This window comes from Eumetopias jubatus, unplaced genomic scaffold, assembly GCF_037043125.1.
Source record: "Eumetopias jubatus isolate StellerSeaLion01/CBP00866 unplaced genomic scaffold, mEumJub1_p1.0 scaffold_7, whole genome shotgun sequence".
NCBI lineage: Eukaryota > Metazoa > Chordata > Mammalia > Carnivora > Otariidae > Eumetopias > Eumetopias jubatus.
The window spans coordinates 48171795-48190335 of NW_028274813.1; the positions used below are offsets into that span (position 1 = coordinate 48171795).

Sequence of the window (18541 nt, forward strand, 5' to 3'; positions counted from 1 at the left end):
CATGTGTAACAACAATAAAGTTTATATAGAGAAAAAAAGACTTTCTTTAATAGCACCAAAATACTGCCCTACTTGTGTTAGAGTAAAAGGCATCCAGGTGGGGGGGGTTATTTTTTTATGTTTTTTTCCTAATTAATTTCATCGTGCTTATAAGTTTTTTATTAACTTCGTTCTTTATAAAGTGTGCTTCATTCTAGTAAAGTGCCAAAAAATGATTTTCCTTCAATGAATGTTATAAACTAAGCAAGAAAATATTTAGGTATTCATTTTATATACATTTCCTTAGCATTACTGTCTGAATTCTTAATAATGCCATGCCTAAGGGTGAAATTTAGAAATGTGGGTAACTTTATTGAAAGAACTAAAATTTTTATTCAATTTTTTTCCTTACTAGCTGACTTTGGCGTGGCTGCGAAAATAACAGCCACCATTGCAAAGAGAAAATCTTTCATTGGCACTCCCTACTGGTAAGATATTATTATGATTAGATTTTGTGTATTTTCATTTCTTCAGAGTTGGTGATCAGCATAGATACTTAGTGATACAATTGACGGTTGACTGAAAGTCTGGAAATTTGCATGCTCCTTGATACTCTCATACTTCTGATTGGGTTAGGGAACTTTGATACCCATTTTTATTGTCCAGCTTTCCCTGTATTAAAGAGCTAATAATTCCTGTTGTCCCTGGGATTTTGTATTAAGAGGACTCATAAGTATGGGGTTTTTCAAAAGAAAGACTCTTATTTATAATCTCTTGTCATTTTACTAGCCTTCTTTTGGTATTGATTCTATTTTAATCCAGGTCTTCACTTTCTGGCTGTTTAAAATTCATGCATGCACCAGCCACCTTCCTCAATGCATCTTACCAAGTACTGACAAAATGATCTTTCTAAAACACTGCTTTCATCAATGAAGATAGATAATTGAAATATAACAGAATACCTAGTAGTAAACCTTAGTATGTAAAATAATTTAATGAATGTTATAAAGGTGACAAAGATTGTATGAAAGGTTGGATTTTTTAATATCAGTGTTTGGGTAACTTACTATTTGGAAAGAAATTTAAAGTCGCTCTATACCTCATACCTAATGCCAAAATAAATTGTGTATGGAAATAGTTAAATATAAAAGTAAAACCAAATGAACTATCAGTGACTATCTGCTTTGAGTTGAGTAAGCCAGGGTGCCTGGGTGGCTCAGTCGGTTAAGCATCCAACTTTTGATTTTGGCTCAGGTCATGATCTCAGGGTCATGAGATCGAGCCCCTTATTGGGCTCCATGCTTAGCACAGAATCTGCTTCAGATTCTCGTCCTCTGCCCCTTTCCTGCTCACTCGCTCGCTCTCTCTAAAATAAAATAAAATCTTTAAAAAAAATGAGTAAGCCTTTCTTGGCATAAAAGCATAAAACATTAAAGGGAAAAATTGATAGATTTAACTACATGAAAATTTAAAGTTGAACACTAGGTTGAACAAAAGTGAAAGGCAAATAACAAATCAGGAAATATCCACTAAAATATGACAAAATAGGTTTTAATACCTTTAATATATAACTTCTTAATAAGTCAATAAAAGTATTTCATTAGAAGCAGTTATTTAAATAATACATACAAGATGTTGTGAAACATTAGGGGAAACATGAAAAATGTTTCCCCTAATGATGACCAAAAATGTAAATTAAATGAACAACACCATTCTTTTCTCCAAATTGGAAAATATTTGGAATCATGAGTAATACTTATCACTGTCACTAAATATTTGACAGTGAAAGTGGAAATTGGTAGAACAGTTTTGAAGGATAATTTGGCAGTAATGTTTTTCAAAAACCTTTAACAATGTTTATGTTTTTTTAGTCTGAATTCTGCTTGTAGTAATTTATCAGAGAGACACAGATTATTATATGAAGAGCTTTATCACAGTACTTTAATAATGAAAGACTGAGAGAAGGTTTGCACATGCAAGAAGAATTAGTTAAGGAAATTACGTTTATTCAGATCAGTGGAATAAATTGCTGGTATTAAAAATCCTGTTGTAATCAATCAATCAATCCTGTTTTAAAAGTTGGTCAGTGGATAGGTTCATGATGTACTGTTATTCAAAAAATCAAGATTAAAAATAGCATATGTAAGATTAAAAGTAGCATAATATAATGCCATGTTAAAGAAGATACATGTGTAAGTAAAATTTATGGATGTAATGTGTGAAACAGTGGCTGTCTTTGAGTGGGATAATGTTTGACTTGTTTTCTTCCATATATTCCAAATTCTCTTTGTCAACACTTATCAATTATAACAACAGGAAAAATAAAGGCCCAATAAGTATCACTTAAATAAGTTAGAAGAAAACATAGCTAAGTTAGATTACCTATAGAATTTCCTTCATCGTATGCCTATTTCCTTCCTCAATCTCTTTCTGTGATTGTCCTCCCCTGTGAACATTCTTCTGTAGTCAAAATTTGTTTTTTGTACCCTGACTATATTAGGTATTATTACCTCCCTAGTATATCCATCTTCTCTGTTTATCTTAAGTCATGCCTTGTCTTAAAAGTGGCACATACTCTGCCTTTCTTGACTCATGGTAAACTGATAGATCACAGCTCTGCTTCCCACTGCGCCAGGAACTACAACACTCCTGGTCAACTTGGTGCTCCACTTACCCATTACTAACTGGTTCTGGTGGGCAGAACTCCAGCTCGACTTATGTGAACTTGCCTTTAGTCATTTTGTTCCATAGTAGTGATTATCTTCTTCTCTTTACTCCTATATCCATTTTTATGTACATAGTACTTGCATATAACAGGTACATCTACATATCAGCATTTTTAGTATACATATTTTATATCCTTAACCACTTTTAAGTTGAGAGACATTGTGCTATGTAACTTTTTGTAATCTAAGTACATATAAAGGGAACTTCCAGGGGTGGCTCAGTCAGTTAAGCTTCTGCCTTCGACTCGGCACGATCTCAGGATCCTGGGATCGCGCCCTGCATCAGGCTCCCTACTCAGCAGAAACTCTGCTTCTCCCTTTCCTTCTGCTCCTCCCCTGCACTCATGCTCACTCTCTCTCTCAAATCAATAAATAAAATCTTTTTAAAAAAATAAAAAATAAAAGCAACTTCTACCTTATGGATATTTAATATAAATTAATTTTAAAATAGTAAACATTAAAAAAAGTATTTCCCCCAGTAATATTTATACTTTATAACTTCAAATGCCATTATTATATACTACTGAATCCCAAACAAATAACTCCAGCTCAGCTACTAAATTGACCTTCAATCTTAGATATATTCCACAGTTGTTCGATAATAGCTCTACTCTAATATCCACAAGCATTTTATACTCAAATCAGTCTCTTCAGTCAACCCCTTTCATTCAGTCCCCTCTGCCACTGCATTTGAAAAGTCCTTTATCTTTTTTCCCTTGTATTTTTGAAATAGTCTTCCAACTCATTCACCCTACTCTGTTTTTACCTCCTCTCATACGGTCCTTCACGTTGCCATGAGTTTTAGATCAAGTTTACCCCCCAGAATTACCCCATTTTCACAATAAAGTCTAAACTTCCTTATATAATCAGTAGGCTATTCATTATTTAGCTCCTACTTCTGAGGTTCATTTTACAAATACTTTTTAGACCCTCTCAAACTACCTGTGGTGAATGACCAATTTTCTAAAATTTCCTGCTGATGACAGACTGATACTTTTATAAAATAAGTTAGAAATGAATTACTAAAAAATGATCATGTATTTGGACAAGAGTTAATACTCCCAATTCCTGTACTTATAATAGACTCATAACAAGCAATTTATGGCTCCAGGGAAGGCTCTAGATCATACACTGAGGAGCACTGTCCTATCACCTTGCTAGGTGTTCCGTGTTCTCTGGTCTCTCTGCATTTGCACTTGTGTCCTCTGAAATGTTGAGGCTCTTCACCCTGCTGTAGCTCCCTGCTGATTCATTCTCACCTCCTTTGGGAACATTTCATGGGGATTTAGGTATTCTTTTCTTTTCCCGTATTATATGACAAAATTCACAAAACAGAAACTAAAGTAAGACAACACAATTTTTCCTCAGAGCGCAAGTCTTCAGAGAAGATCCCAGATTTTGAAATAATGAATTTTGAAAGAGTATATCTGTATATATGTCGTCTTTACTAACTCTTTCCCAGTAAAATCTGTCAGCCTCTTTCCCTCTAGTTTAGTGAATATAACAAAAATATAACAAAAAATAGCAGATTTCCTATCATTTTTAAAAACTAAAGATGTTATACTCACTGGTTCCTCCTAGGATGGCCCCAGAAGTTGCAGCAGTAGAAAAGAATGGTGGCTACAACCAGCTCTGTGATATCTGGGCAGTGGGAATAACGGCGATTGAACTTGGAGAACTTCAACCGCCTATGTTTGATCTTCATCCAATGAGGTGTTCTCACTATCTACAATTATACAGTTATTAATAAAGTTTTCGAGGAGAATGAAATATTGATAACTTGGGTGTTCCCAGCTCATTTTCAAATCTGGCAAAATAGTAAAGGTGTTGTAAGGGACCTAGGGGTAATCAATCGCACCCAATACCTGCTCTCTTGTATTGCTGTTCCTAAGGCAGCATGGAGTGAATCATCAGTACTATTTGAAACTTTTCCATACAACAAAACTTTACTAATCATACTAGCACGTAGCAGTTATCATTTAAAAAGTTTTTTTAAGTCTTTACATTCATTCTTTCATCAGCTAAACTTGTTTCTTTTTCTGTTCTAAGCAGAATTATAAGCAAATGATAAAGGATGTAGATGAGATTTTTTTTTCTATTCTTTTTGGTTTTGTTTCTTTTTCTTTTGTCAAGGGATGATGAAGAGGTAGCTATGCTTAGCGTAATTATTATTTACGTTTTAGGGCATATTGTCTGTCAGAAAAATATTTGAGAGTCTTTGAAAAGATTTTTAATATTTTGAAGGAAAATATAAATTGAGCTAAAATTTGAACTGTTAAATAGTAGAAAGTTGGAAAGAAAACAGAGTGGGGAAAGTGTCCTAACGTGATAGCGGATTAGTGTATATTACATAAAGAATTCATTTAGAGACTGTATAGGCAAAAGATAGATTGTTTATGAGTAAGTACCACATACAAAGAAACTTGGAAAACTATTTGACCTCCTAAGTAACCAAAGATGCACAAGTTAAAAGATACCTACTTTTAGCTGGAATGCCAGTAAAAGTAGAGACCTTCAGGAAAATAATTTGATGTTGCTTGTTATGGGCAATACAAATGTTTCATTGATTCTGCTACTTGGAAAATTACACTTAGGAGATAATCCAAGAAAAGGAAAAGCTAAGAATTACCCATTGCATGTTAACAATGGAAAAAAATCTAAATGTGCAATAGCTGCTAAGTTGTGTGTTTTTTTTTTAATTTTTTTTTTCTTTTGGTGAATTGTTAAGCAAATTTTTTTAGCAGTTAAGGGCAGCTGTTACATATGTACAAACCAAAGCAACATGGAAAATTGATTATTAGTGAAAAAACAATATAATATTACCTAATATAATAATTGGTTATATAAAGACTAAAGAAGAGTGGAAGATTTGAAATAATGTCTCAGGGTAGTAGGAATATAAACTTTATATCGGAATCATTTCATTTTTAAAAAGATAAAATATCTTTGGTATTTAAAAAAAAGACCACGGAGTTTGCTTAGAAACCTGTAAAGGGTTTTGTAGGAAATACTGAAATAGAGTATTTTAGAACTTCCTTCTTAAATCTTCCATCCTTCTGCCCCCACAGCCCTAGAAAATGAGTCAAAGGTGAATTCATAGAGAAAGTCCTCTTAGCAGGTTGACTTCTACATCATTCATAATGAGAAAATGTGGAAAATTATTGTCCAAAAGAGGGGAAAAGACTAGGAAGTAGATATAATTTGCCTATATACCCAAAATAATTATAGAGACAAATCTTCCATTAAGCGTACAACCTGATGTTAGAGTAACATATCATGTCTATATTATAGAATGATACATAATTACTATATATACTTGTGCCTAAGATACAATGCTAGCTATATATGTTAACAGTATTGTAATAAAACCCTTCTCTAACATTTGGTAGCTTTACCCTGTGAATAAGAGCTGGTTTGAAATTTAAATATCCTCTCTATAGCTAGGAGAAGTTTTCTATAAAGTATCTAAAATATAAAAAATTTAATTTCCGGGGGTGCCTAGCTGGGTCAATTGGTAGAGGATGCAACTTTTAATCTCAGGGTTGCAAATTCAAGCCCCATGTTGGGTATAGAGATTACATTAATTAATTTATTTATTTATTTATTTATTTTAAAAACCACATTATTGGTGAACTTTTAAAAATAAAATCTTTTAAAAAATTTAATTTCCATATTCCATACCGGTTTTCGTCAGTGCCTACATATTAATTTGTATAAATGCATAACAGAATACTCATTCTGATTATTAGATGAAGTAATAAAAGTATTTCAGTATTGCTCTTTAACTGAAATTTTTATTCCAGGGCCCTCTTCTTAATGTCAAAAAGTAATTTTCAGCCTCCAAAACTAAAGGACAAAACAAAATGGTAAGTTAAAGATTACATAGATTTATAGAATTTTACCGATGAAAAGGAGACAGGTTCAGTTCCCTTACCTTATAGATGATGAAACTGAAGCCCAGAGCTATTAAACGGTTTACCTGAAATTATATATCTAATTTACTTGCAGAGCTATGGCAAGGATATGGGTTATTTTCTTGACAATTCCAGTTCCTTAGGAACTTAGAGTAACGAGGAATAGGAACAAGCCCATGTCAATCCAAAAGATTTTTATAATCTGCTCTGGTAAAAACTCTGATCATTTTCTTAGTTTTTTAGAAGCTTGGGTAAGAGATGTGGTCAGGAAACCATTGGAAATGAGTAGATTAAAATTTTGGAGATTCATATCTTTGCCTTGGATTCTATTACTTCTGTTAATGACATGTTGACTTTTATGGAAGGTAATATGAAAAGGTTTCCCAAGTACCATGACACTTTATCATTGTTGATTTTTTCTGCCTCCCTTACCTAATATTCAAAAAGGTTATATTTATTTTCATCCTAATCTTTTCTTTCTCTTACTGAGTAAAGCAGTTTGCCTCTTCTTAAAGTCCATTAGGACATCTTTAATTGGATGATAAAAATTGAGAATTATTTTTCTGGTAATGTTTTCCCATACATTTAATAAAAGAACCATGCAAATAAAAGTTTCCAAGTTCTTAAATTCAGGAATTCTTCATCTAGATTTAATGGATCTCTTATGGGGGGAGACCCATGGGCTCCCCAAATTCTGTGTATATATTCATTCTTGTAGGGAGACAGTCCATATCTTGTTTCAGATTTTAAGAGGCCTATCCCCAAAACAGGTTCTGAACTACTGTTTTATGTTTTACTGGCCTGTCTGTGCAAAGTGTTACTTAGGAGCCAGGCCATTCTGGGGATGATGCCAGGAGTGAAGGGAAAATCACACTGGAAATAAAGGAGTTTATATCCTACTGTGGCGCTCTATTCTTTTGTGGTGATATGGGTTTCTTCCTAATCCTTGTTACCCTAAGCTCCTAAGCAACTGGAACTGGAGGACTTTATGGCAGGAGTGACGGGATATTCATTCAGGAATGAATGACTACTAGCTGTTATGGCTAAATTCACAGTCAGATTCCAGAGCAGTTGGTGCCGTTGGGAGTACCTGTGCCAGTCTCAGGGTACTCTGACTCTGTTATCCCCACCACAAGTCACCAAATATAATGCAGTGATTTGATTTCTCTGCAAGAGAACTGCTATGTGGTTGCCCTTATTCCTAAGAAATTCAGTGATCCTATAAAGGTTTAGATAATCTTTTACATTACCTACCATACCTCTGTGCCATTCTTCTGGTATAGGAAAACATATATTATATAAATTTAAGCAGCAAGAAAAGGCCATTTTGATTCCCAAGTGGCACCTAGAACACAAGATTATAAATCCTACAAATGACGCAGCTGCCCATTTCTAGTTTTTAGTGTATTTTTTAGAGGTTTTATGTTACTGTTTTGTCAACTAATGTCATCTTACTTACAGATGAAACTGACACCTGTTTTCAAGGAATATACTATGCTTTGGGTTTTGTGTTTTGGCTTATATGGAGCTAAGAGGCCTCAGAGAAAAATCATGTGTTTCAGACTTCCTAAGTGCTTGTAAATTAGTTTTATTTAGTAACACCAAAAAACTAATATTAGTGAAATATTTTTGTACATGTCTCTTTTTATTTGAAGGTCATCAACATTCCATAATTTTGTCAAAATAGCACTAACCAAAAACCCCAAAAAAAGACCAACCGCTGAAAGACTTCTGACTGTAAGTCAATTTAAATTATAGGGGAATTTTCTGTAGTCATGCAGTAAGTAGGCCTATCACTTGAACAAAAGTATTTAGGATTTTTAATATAAAAATTTAGTGATCTCTTACTGCAGGGGTCAGCAAACTTTCTGTGAAGAGCTTAGATAGTAAATGTTTCAGGCTTTGGGGCAACACAGTCTCTTTTGCAGCTACTAAATTTTGCTACTGAAGCAGGAAAGCAACCATAGACAGTATAATCTAATGGGTATGGCTTTAATACTCAACACTTGATTTACAGAAAGAGGCAGTGCCCCAGATTTTGCCCATCAGCTTTAGTTTGCCAACCCCTGCCTTAGAGAAAACGCTTAAAAATGTTGCTATCATCTTTCTTGGTTTCTTATGTAAATTTATAGAATGCTCTGTGTGTATATGTATTTGTAGAATACTTTTATATTAGAAAGTCAATGATTACAACAGTCTAAGGAAACTATTTAAATGTCAACATTGAATTATGTATCTTTGTACATTTATATAATGTTACTGAATTAAATGTATGCAAATTTGGAATACAAATGCTTTTTTCTTATTGTGATATGGACTGTACCTCAGTTTTCATTTGCATATATCACTATAGTGACATGAGTATTGAATGTCTAGTTGTTATAGCCAACGTTGTAATTTTACACCTAATGTAGATCAGATAACTTAGAAAAATTATTCATGTTATAACTTACTCTACAAGGGTGCTTTAGTTTGATAATATATAATTATGGATTCTCTGATTAATATTTTTACTAATACATTCTCTAATTTATTTGTATTAGTAGGCTCCCATATGCTTGTCTCTGATCGTTAACTGAATGAAAAAGTACAAATAACATTTTCTATAAACCACTGATGTAAAAGCATACTCATGAAACTTTGTTTTGTTTTGACTTAGCATACGTTTGTAGGGCAGCCAGGTCTCTCTAGGGCCCTAGCAGTTGAGCTGTTGGACAAAGTGAATAATCCAGACAACCATGCACATTACACTGAGGGAGATGACGATGACTTTGAGGTAAAGAGTGTTTGCAGTCTAATATTTGAAAATAAATGTTTAATATGGTCTGAGAGTTTGTTTTCTAGTTTACTCTTTTAGTTATAACAGATTTAGCCACAAAGATTAATTAGCAATGTAAACTAAACTTATCCTGCATATAATTACCAGTTGATACTTTAAAAAAAAATTTGCGGTATAACATATGTAACGTAACTGGTTGACACTTTTTCTGGAAAGAGCGAGGATTACTAGACTAATTAAAACTACTTACATCATTTTATTTTCCTAGTTGGTTTGCCCAAAGTTACTAGAAGATAGCCAAAATTAGAATCAGATCTTTTTCCCCTCCCAGAAATCCAGAAATGCTTTCTCTTCTCCCTATACCTGAGATTTTGTAGTGAGAGTCTGATCTTTCTCTAAAGAGAAAGGACATCTATTTCTAAGGAAATAAAAGGTTTAGGAACATTGTTTTGGACCAAGAGAACAAAAAGTTAAGAGCACATGCACATAAGATTTTGCACAAAAGAGGCTCTCTAGAAATCCAATTGGTCACTTTTTAGTTTCTCTATTACACAGGTTATTAACAGAATACAAATAATTTTTAAAAATGAGGCTCCCATAGAAATTTTATCCTTTCCAATACTTGTTGAAGACTGTTATATTTTATATTATTACACGTAGCACTAGTCCTATGTTTTCCTTCTCTGAAAATAATTGTAAAATCTTTTTGAATTATATTCTGTTTAACAACAAAACTTGTAAATCAGAAATGAGGGACTTCCTTCCCGTTGTCAGGTACCTACTTAAGCTTTTATAAAACACAGCTGTACTTTTTCACCAGTGTTTCTTCCTCTCCTTTTAGGATTTCTTTTTATTTCTGTGTTTCTCTGAATTTGCCTCTTCATTTCTCTTTATGCCTTTATTTCCTTTATTTCTCTACCTTCACTCTGGCAAGACTATAGAACCAAACTTTATTATTTATTGAAGGAAATGTTCTACTTTATGTTCTTAAGTTTTGAATTATACCATATAAGTATCATGATAACTACTAACACTCTTTGGGTAGTCATTGTGTATCAAGTATTAGGCCAGGTAACTTTCACGTTAACTCATCTAATACTCAAAACAGCCCTTTGCAACAGATTCTATTACTATCCTCATTTTATAAATGAGGAAATAAAGGAGAAAGAATAGAAGTAATTTGCCCAAGATCATATGACTAGTAAGTAGTGGAACAGTATTTGGATCCAAGGCAAACTAACTCCAAAGCCTATCGTTTAATTAATATGACACCATTTCTATATATGTATTTAATAGAAATAGTCATTAAATAATCTTTGAAAATTAATCTTTAAAAACTAATCATTGCCTAGTGTATAGCATAGTCTTATCCTTGTCATTAGGTACCTAGGGAATATTTTGTTGAGTGTTAAATGAACTTTAATTGAAAATATTGAATAAGCTAACCATTCATAGATTTTTTTTTTTACTTTAACATTTGTGGACTTGTAATAATTAAGATTTTAATCCCTTAAAAATAAAAAATTATTAAAATTGTTGTAGCTTAAAGGTGGAATTGATATTACTTGATTCCCCAGTTTGTCTTTCACAGGTTATATAAATAACCAGGTTCTTTTTTTATTTTCTTTTTTATTTTTATTTTTATTTTAAAGTTTTTATTTATTTATTTGACAGAGAGAGAGAGCGAGAGCAGGAACACAAGCAGGGAGAGTGGGAGAGGGAGAAGCAGGCTTCCCGCCGAGCAGGAAGCCCGATGTGGGACTCAACCCCAAGACCCTGGTGGGATCATGATCTGAGCCAAAGGCAGATGCTTAACAACTGAACCACCCAGGAGCCCCACCAGACTCTTTTTTTATTCCCCACATTATTTTGCTGGGCTTCCCAGATTCACTCTACCTTCTGAGTTCTCCATTTCTGTTTAATGATATCACCGTACTTTTCAGTTCTTGAAATCCTTATGCCAGGTAGTTGGGACACTATGGTGTATGAGATTCACACTATCCCTGCCTTCAAAGAACTTATGGTATGGCTCAAAGGAAACTCAGAAATACCAACAAATAATTTACAAGTGTGATAACTTATGGAATGGGAAATATAGTGTGCTGTGGAGGCAAATTTTAGGGACAGGAAAGGAGTTGCTGTAGAAGTGATACGTAAGTTGAAAACCTGAAAGAGAAATCGGAATTATAAGAAGAGAGCAGGCAGAATTGTTCTGAACAGAGGGAATAATAGCATGTTAGAAAGCCTGGTGATAAAAAAGAAGACTGTATACTTGAACTAAAGAAAAGTTAGTCTGGTTTGAGTAGAAAACAAGGAAGAGGGTGCTGGGGGATGAAGTTACAGAGCTAAACACTAGCTATTTCAAACCATGTTAAAAATTTTGGGCTTTGGGGCACTTGGGTGGCTCTGTTGTTAAGCATTTGCCTTCCACTCAGGTCATGATCCCAGGGTCCTAGGATCGAGCCCCGCATCGGGCTCCCTGCTCAGCGGGAAGCCTGCTTCTCCCTCTCCCACTCCCCCCTGCTTGTGTTCCCTCTCTCGCTGTGTCTCTCTCTGTCAAATAAATAAAATCTTTAAAAAAAAAAATGGGGGCTTTACCTAAAGGTGGTAGAAGACATTAAAGGTAAGGGAGTGACATAATTGTATGTGCATTTTTTAAAGATCTCTGTGACCTCAGAATGGTGGTTACAATCCTGAAAATCTTTTAGAGGCTGTTGAGGTCATCCAGGGTAGCATGGGTGGTGTTTTAGACTAGCAAGGATGAAGAAGAGTGGACTAATTCAGGAATTCTCTGTGAGATTGGGGATTGGATGAAGACATGAGGGTGGGGGATGAATAAAGGTCACTGCTAGATTTTGATTTAAATGCCTGGGTGGATATAAAAGTGCCTCATTTACTGAGGTAGAAACACTAGAGTAAAATCAGGTTTGGGAAGAAAGAGGAGTTCAATTTTATGTATAGTAATTTTGATGTTGCACAAGACTTCCAAATGGAGAGGTCTCATAAGGAATTAGATATGTGGTTGTAACTTGGGGAGAAAAGTTTGGACTACAGATATAAATTTGGAAGTCATTAAGTATAGAAGTAGTTAATACCTTAAGGAATAAATGTGATCACTCAAGGGAAGCATGTAGAATGAGAAAAGAGGAGGGCCTAAGACAGCATCCTGAGATTTCTCCCAAAATTTGAGAATCAAGTAAGCTAGGGGGCACGTGGGTGGCACAGTCAGTTAAGTGTCTGACTCTTGGTTTCGATCAAGCCCCATGTCGGGCTCTGCACTCAGCGTGGAGTCCGCTTAAGATTCTCATTCTCTCTCTCCCTCCACCCCTCCCCGCCTGTGCACACTCTCCCTCCCTCTAAAATAAATAAATAAATCTTAAAAAAAAAAAAAAGAATCAAGTAGCTAAGAGGAATGGCAAAGGATTGATAAAGACCATTAAAAGAAGGAGGTAATTTTTAACAAGAATATTGCCTAGAAGGGGCACCTGGGTGGCTCAGTCGTTAAGCGTCTGCCTTCAGCTCAGGTCATGGTCCCGGGATCAAGCCCCGCATCGGGCTCCCTGCTCCGTGGGAAGCCTGCTTCTCCCTCTCCCACTCCCCCGCTTATATTCCCTCTCTTGCTGTGTCTGTCTCTGTCAAATAAAATCTTTTTTTTTAAAAAAAGAATATTGCCTAGAAGATAATTTAAATCATTGGATTTAGGTGAAGGTGCTTGATTACTTTTTTAAAAGGATAATACTCAAATTATCAAGGTGAAGCTAGATTGGAGTGGTTTGGAAGATAAGTATAGCAATACATTTACGCAATTTAGTTGTGAAAGGGAAAGGTAGGATGAACAGTAGATGGAGGAAAATGAGTTGGTGGGGAATTTATTTAATTAGTTAACTGTTTATGTGGGGAAAGTAATTTTGAATAGGATTAAATGCTTATGAAAGGGATCCAATAGATAGAGATAAAGATTTAAGAGAAACAAGATGAATAGACAAAGTCTCTGAGAAAGGAGGAGAGGCTGGGATCTAGATTATGAGACACTTGATCTTAGGTAATGAAACACTTCTCTTGCATGAGAGAGGAGGATATTTGAGATTGTTGCTAGAAGATACCTTCTATTTGATGATTCCAGTTTTCTCTGTGAAGTAAATGGCAGGATCATCTCTTGAAAATCTGAGGGAAAATGAGTGGGTTTGGAGAGTATGGAGAGAAGGTGTGAAATAGTAATTGAGGAGAATGGTTGGGTTAAATGATTAGACAAGTGTTTGTGGGCAAATTTGAAGCCTCAGATGAGATGAATTTTCAGTGTGGTCTGCCTGGGTGACTTTCCTCCAGTAGTGATTGGTATCCCCAATATAAACACAACGGTAGTTAGCTTAATTCATCCAAAGTTGTCATTTTGTCATGCCAGAGTACTGAAGGACAGTGGGGCAAAGGGAATTTAGGGTACTGGCAAGAGATTGCTTGAAATTGTAGACCACCGTATACAAACTGGATAGGAAGAAGAGTGAAGATAAGACAATGGAGGGTAAGAAGGTAGTGGGTCGATGGACTTGAGATTCCAATGTGAACATGAAATAGTGTAATGGGAGTAAATGAGAGTGAGCTCAAAGGGTGAGAAGTTGGGAGCATAGCGTGAGTTTGAGTATCAGAGCTGATGGCAAGGTCCAGGGAGTGATCTTAGGAATTGAGAGTGTATTGAATATTGAAGTCTGGGAGAGTGACATGAGGTCAGAAAACAAGTCCCAAACAATGGGCTGTTAAGTCCCGTGGTATGATGGTGGGTCTTGAAGTAGAGGAGAAAACATAGCAGCCATTGTCATTCATCACTGAATGAGAGTGAATCATTAGAAATTTGATAGGTGGCAGTTAAGCTGAAGGCATTGTTTCAAAGGATCAGGAGCTTATGCAAAAGGGTGTAAAGTAGCAAGCTTCTCACTTGATTAACTACAGTATTCTTACTTAATCTCCCTGCATCCAGTATTTCTCCCCTCCGTACGCTTATCCAATTACTCTTAAATCTGACTCTGAAATACCACTCCTTTTTTGTAAAATCTCCAAAAAATTTCTTGACTGAGAAAATAAAATGAGAGCCCTCGGCTGACATTTGGAGCCTTTCATGATCTGGCTCTTCCCCAGTCTGTCCAGCTTTGTCATCTCTTCACTTAATCTTCACTGAAGCCAAGTAATAACCAACTCCAGTTCCTCCAAATACTCCAATTTCTTTTTCTTCTTGCATTACTTTGTTCATATTCTCTCTGCTGTCTAGAATGCTTCCCACACTGCTGCACATCCAATGCCTACTGTCCTTCAGGACCAGATCAGATTACAGCTCTGTCATGAAGAACTTCTATACCCCTTCAGCTGGAAGTCATTTCTTTGTCATCTGGGCATTAATAGTAATTGTCTTAATGGATGGCATTAACCATTTTCTTTTTTTTTTAAGATTTATTTATTTATTTTGAGAGAGAGAGTACATGAGAGGAGGGAGAGTTAGAGGGAGAAGCAGGCTCCTCGCTGAGCAGGGAGCCCGATGCGGGACTCGATCCCGGGACTCCAGGATCATGACCTGAGCCGAAGGCAGTCGCTTAACCGACTGAGCCACCCAGGCGCCCAGCATTGACCATTTTCTAATCGTATGATTTGTGCATCTTAACTGCCTGCACTACAGACTCCTTAAAGATAAGATTTCTGTCTGACTTTCTTTGCATCTTTTCATTACTTTATACAGTATAAACATGAAATAAATAACTTTTTAAAGTATCTTAGTGTTCATTTAATTATGTTTATCCTATAATTTGCTCTTTTAGGTAGTCATGTTAGTAAATGATTGTTTAGTTAAAAAGAAAAGTTTGACCTTTTAACTTTATCACTGAAATTTTTTAAAGTGTGTATATTATGCTTATATTCACAGCCCCATGCAATCATTCGTCATACCATTAGATCTACAAACAGGAATGCCAGAGCTGAACGGACAGCTTCAGAAATAAATTGTATGTGTTTGGTATACATTTTTAATTGGTGGTTTTGGAGGGTTGAGCTGGGTGTTTTTGTGGGTCTTTTTGGAATAATAAAATTTCAGACTAACTGAAGCTATGTGCTTTAACATAATCAGAATACCTCTAAAATAGAGGTTGTTTCTCAGGTTTGTAATGGAATTCTCTTGTTTTTTAATTAAATGGTTTTTATACACTAATTATAAAGGTAATGTATGTTCATTGTAGAAAATTTGTAAGAGGAAAAAAGTAGAAAATTAACATTGCCCATAATCTCATCCCCCAGTACCAACCCACAGATAGTATTTTTGCTAAATTGCCTTCATGTTTTTCCATGACTGAATTTAGTTAACATAGAAGCATTTTTGATACATTAGCGTAGCCTTTATAATCGTTTAAGGTTGCATCCTTTTTCACCGAAGTGGTATGTAGTTGAATAATTTCCTGTTGTTGGACATTTGGGTTGGTTTCAGTTTTTTTAGTCAAGTTAACAGGAGAGATGACTCTTCTTTAAAATATATACTTAAAAGGGGAAATTGACATTTATTCAATAAATTAATCATTGACAGATATTTTGTATCAAGGATATTTATTACTTTAGCCAAATTAATTTAGAAGAACAGATTTGCAAAGAAATTTTAGGTGTGAGTATATGGACTTAAATGCATACTGTTTCAAAAGAGATTTTTTAAAAGTTTACAGTAAAAGATAAAAAATTATAAACTGTAATAAAGATAATATATTAAGTATTTAAGCTAATTAGAATTATTGCAGATGAGCATCTTGTTGAAATCTGAGTTTTCTTGAACCCAAATATTTCTAGCTTTCTGGATACAGCTTTGGAAATATCTAGGTCAGTGGACAGTTAGAATGTCCTTCCTATATCCATCGATTCATTCAGGCCTTTTCTTAAACCGGTAATTCGAGATTTTATCTGTTAGTCTCAGATTGCTGATATTTCTTATGCTATCTTCTTATATAATCCCAGATGAACTCTCAAGACTTCAAATACCATATAGCAAAGTAGCAAAGTTGCTATTCCATTATAAAGCTGCCTTCTTTATTTTTTGCAGGTGTATAAGTATTCAATTAATAGTCTAATTTGCCTATATTTTCTTCTGTAGCTTTTGAATTTTGTGTCCTATTTAGCAAAGCCTTCCTGATTTTAAGATTACAAAAGAATTCTATTATTTTTCTTCTATTTTTACAGTTTCACTTCTTTAATATTTAAATCTTTGATACAAGATATTAATTTGGTAAGAGGAATGAAGTATGGATTCAACTTCAGTTCTTTTTAAGTGACTACCCATTTGTCTGAATGCTAATTATTAAAAACTTAATACTTTCACCAGTGGATTTGATATATCACCTTTATGATGTACCTAAATGGCCATATATATTTTTGGATTCTTTCCAGAAATTCTGTCATTGCATTAGTATGTCTAGTCATGTGCCGATAGCATAATTTGATTATTTTGTCTTTATTATGTCTTTTAAAATCTGTTAGGACTAATCCTCCTCCCACCCTCCTCACTCCTCCCTCCGCCCATACATATCTTGTTGCTGTTCTTTGTTAATGATATTTTGCTATTGTATTTTTCCACATAAACTTAAGAATCAGCTTATCTAGTTAAAAATTCTCAGTATTTTTAGTGAGATTTCATAAAAGTTCATGTATTAGCTTGGGGAGAATTGACCTCTTTATGATAGTCTGTCTTCTTAACTAAGATAGGCTTTTTCAGAGGTAACTTCAAGACTTAGTTCTTTCCTGAATGCCCAGGGCACTAATATCTTCATGATGTAAGCTCTTTGTGCTTCAGTACCAGAAAAAAATTGGTAAAGGTGAAGGTCATTTTATTGGTGATTTATCTTTACATTTTCTCAGGTCTTCTTTTGTGTCTATCAAGAGCATTTTATAGCTTTGTTTTTATGTGTTTGTTTTAATAGATTTTATATACACCTAATTAGTTTTATTCTTAGTTTTTTGTTTCATTTTTTAAATTTGAGCTGGTAACTTACATACAGTAAATGCTTAGGTGTACTATATGATGAACTTTTAAAAATGTATACACTCATGAAACTGCCACTCAGATCAAAATATAGAACATTACCAGAATCTCTGAAGGCCCCTTCCCTAGTGCTCCTTCACAGTCAGCACCCTTCTATCTTCCTATATCCCCCTGCCCTTTCCATTGCCCAGGCTAATCACTGTTCTGTTCTCTAGTCACCATAGATTGGTTTTTACCTTGATCTGGATCTTCAGATAAATGGGATTTACAATTTGCACCCTTTTTGCTTGGTTTCTTTTGTTCAACATTATGTCTGTGAAAGTCATTCATGTCATGTATAGAAATAGTTGTTTTCACAGTAATAGAATGTTTTATTGTATGATTTAACACAATTTATCCATTCCTTGGTTGATGGGCATTTGATTTGTTACCAGTTTTTGGCTATTATGACTAGTATAAGCATTCTTCCTATGTGTTTTTAGTAGATGTAAGTAATTATTATGGTCTTGGCCTAGTCTAAGAGCACCAAGGATGAATTTGTAGTCCAGCAAAGTCAGGTTTGTTGACTCTGTACAATGAGGGAAAACACACACTAGAGGAACTATGGAACATCTCATTAAACAAAGGAAAAGAGTTAGAGGGTTTTGGAAAGAGTAGAGTTCAAGTGAAATATGATAATACAAAAAAAGAGATATATATGATAGGGTGACTTTCAGGTCCAATACTGTGAAAATTGACCCAGAGGCCTGTTTTCTTGGAAATTTGGAATGCTGTGTTTGGAAACCCCTTTATTTGAAGTTCTGTGTCTATTTTTCTACTGGTTATGGTTTCTATTCTCCTGCTTCTCCCTGGTTATTTTTTGATTATTATATCTTGGACATTGTGGCACAACGTTGAGTGTATGGTTGTGTCCTCTTTATTCTAAAGGGTGTTTAAAGAAGGAAGGAAGGGGGGAAATCGGAGGGGGAGACAAACCATGAGAGATGATGGACTCAAACAAACTGAGGGTTCTAGAGGGGAGGGGGTGGGGGGGTGGGTTAGCCTGGTAATGGGTATTAAGGAGGGCACGTACTGCATGGAGCACTGGGTGTTATACGCAAACAATGAATCATGGAACACTACATCAAAAACTAATGATGTGATGTAT

The 18541-nt window shown here is 34.8% G+C and overlaps 1 protein-coding gene across 1 annotated transcript in view; it reads left to right on the forward strand.

The window, feature by feature from the left end:
• MAP4K5 (mitogen-activated protein kinase kinase kinase kinase 5) overlaps window positions 1-18541 on the forward strand; it is a 108201-nt gene that overhangs the window by 58279 nt on the left and 31381 nt on the right. Inside the window, exons 9-14 of the mRNA XM_028101528.2 lie at window positions 395-467; window positions 4287-4418; window positions 6509-6571; window positions 8275-8356; window positions 9279-9395; window positions 15304-15382. Of these exons, the coding sequence (XP_027957329.1) occupies window positions 395-467; window positions 4287-4418; window positions 6509-6571; window positions 8275-8356; window positions 9279-9395; window positions 15304-15382 (546 nt within the window). The remainder of the gene's footprint in view (window positions 1-394; window positions 468-4286; window positions 4419-6508; window positions 6572-8274; window positions 8357-9278; window positions 9396-15303; window positions 15383-18541) is intronic.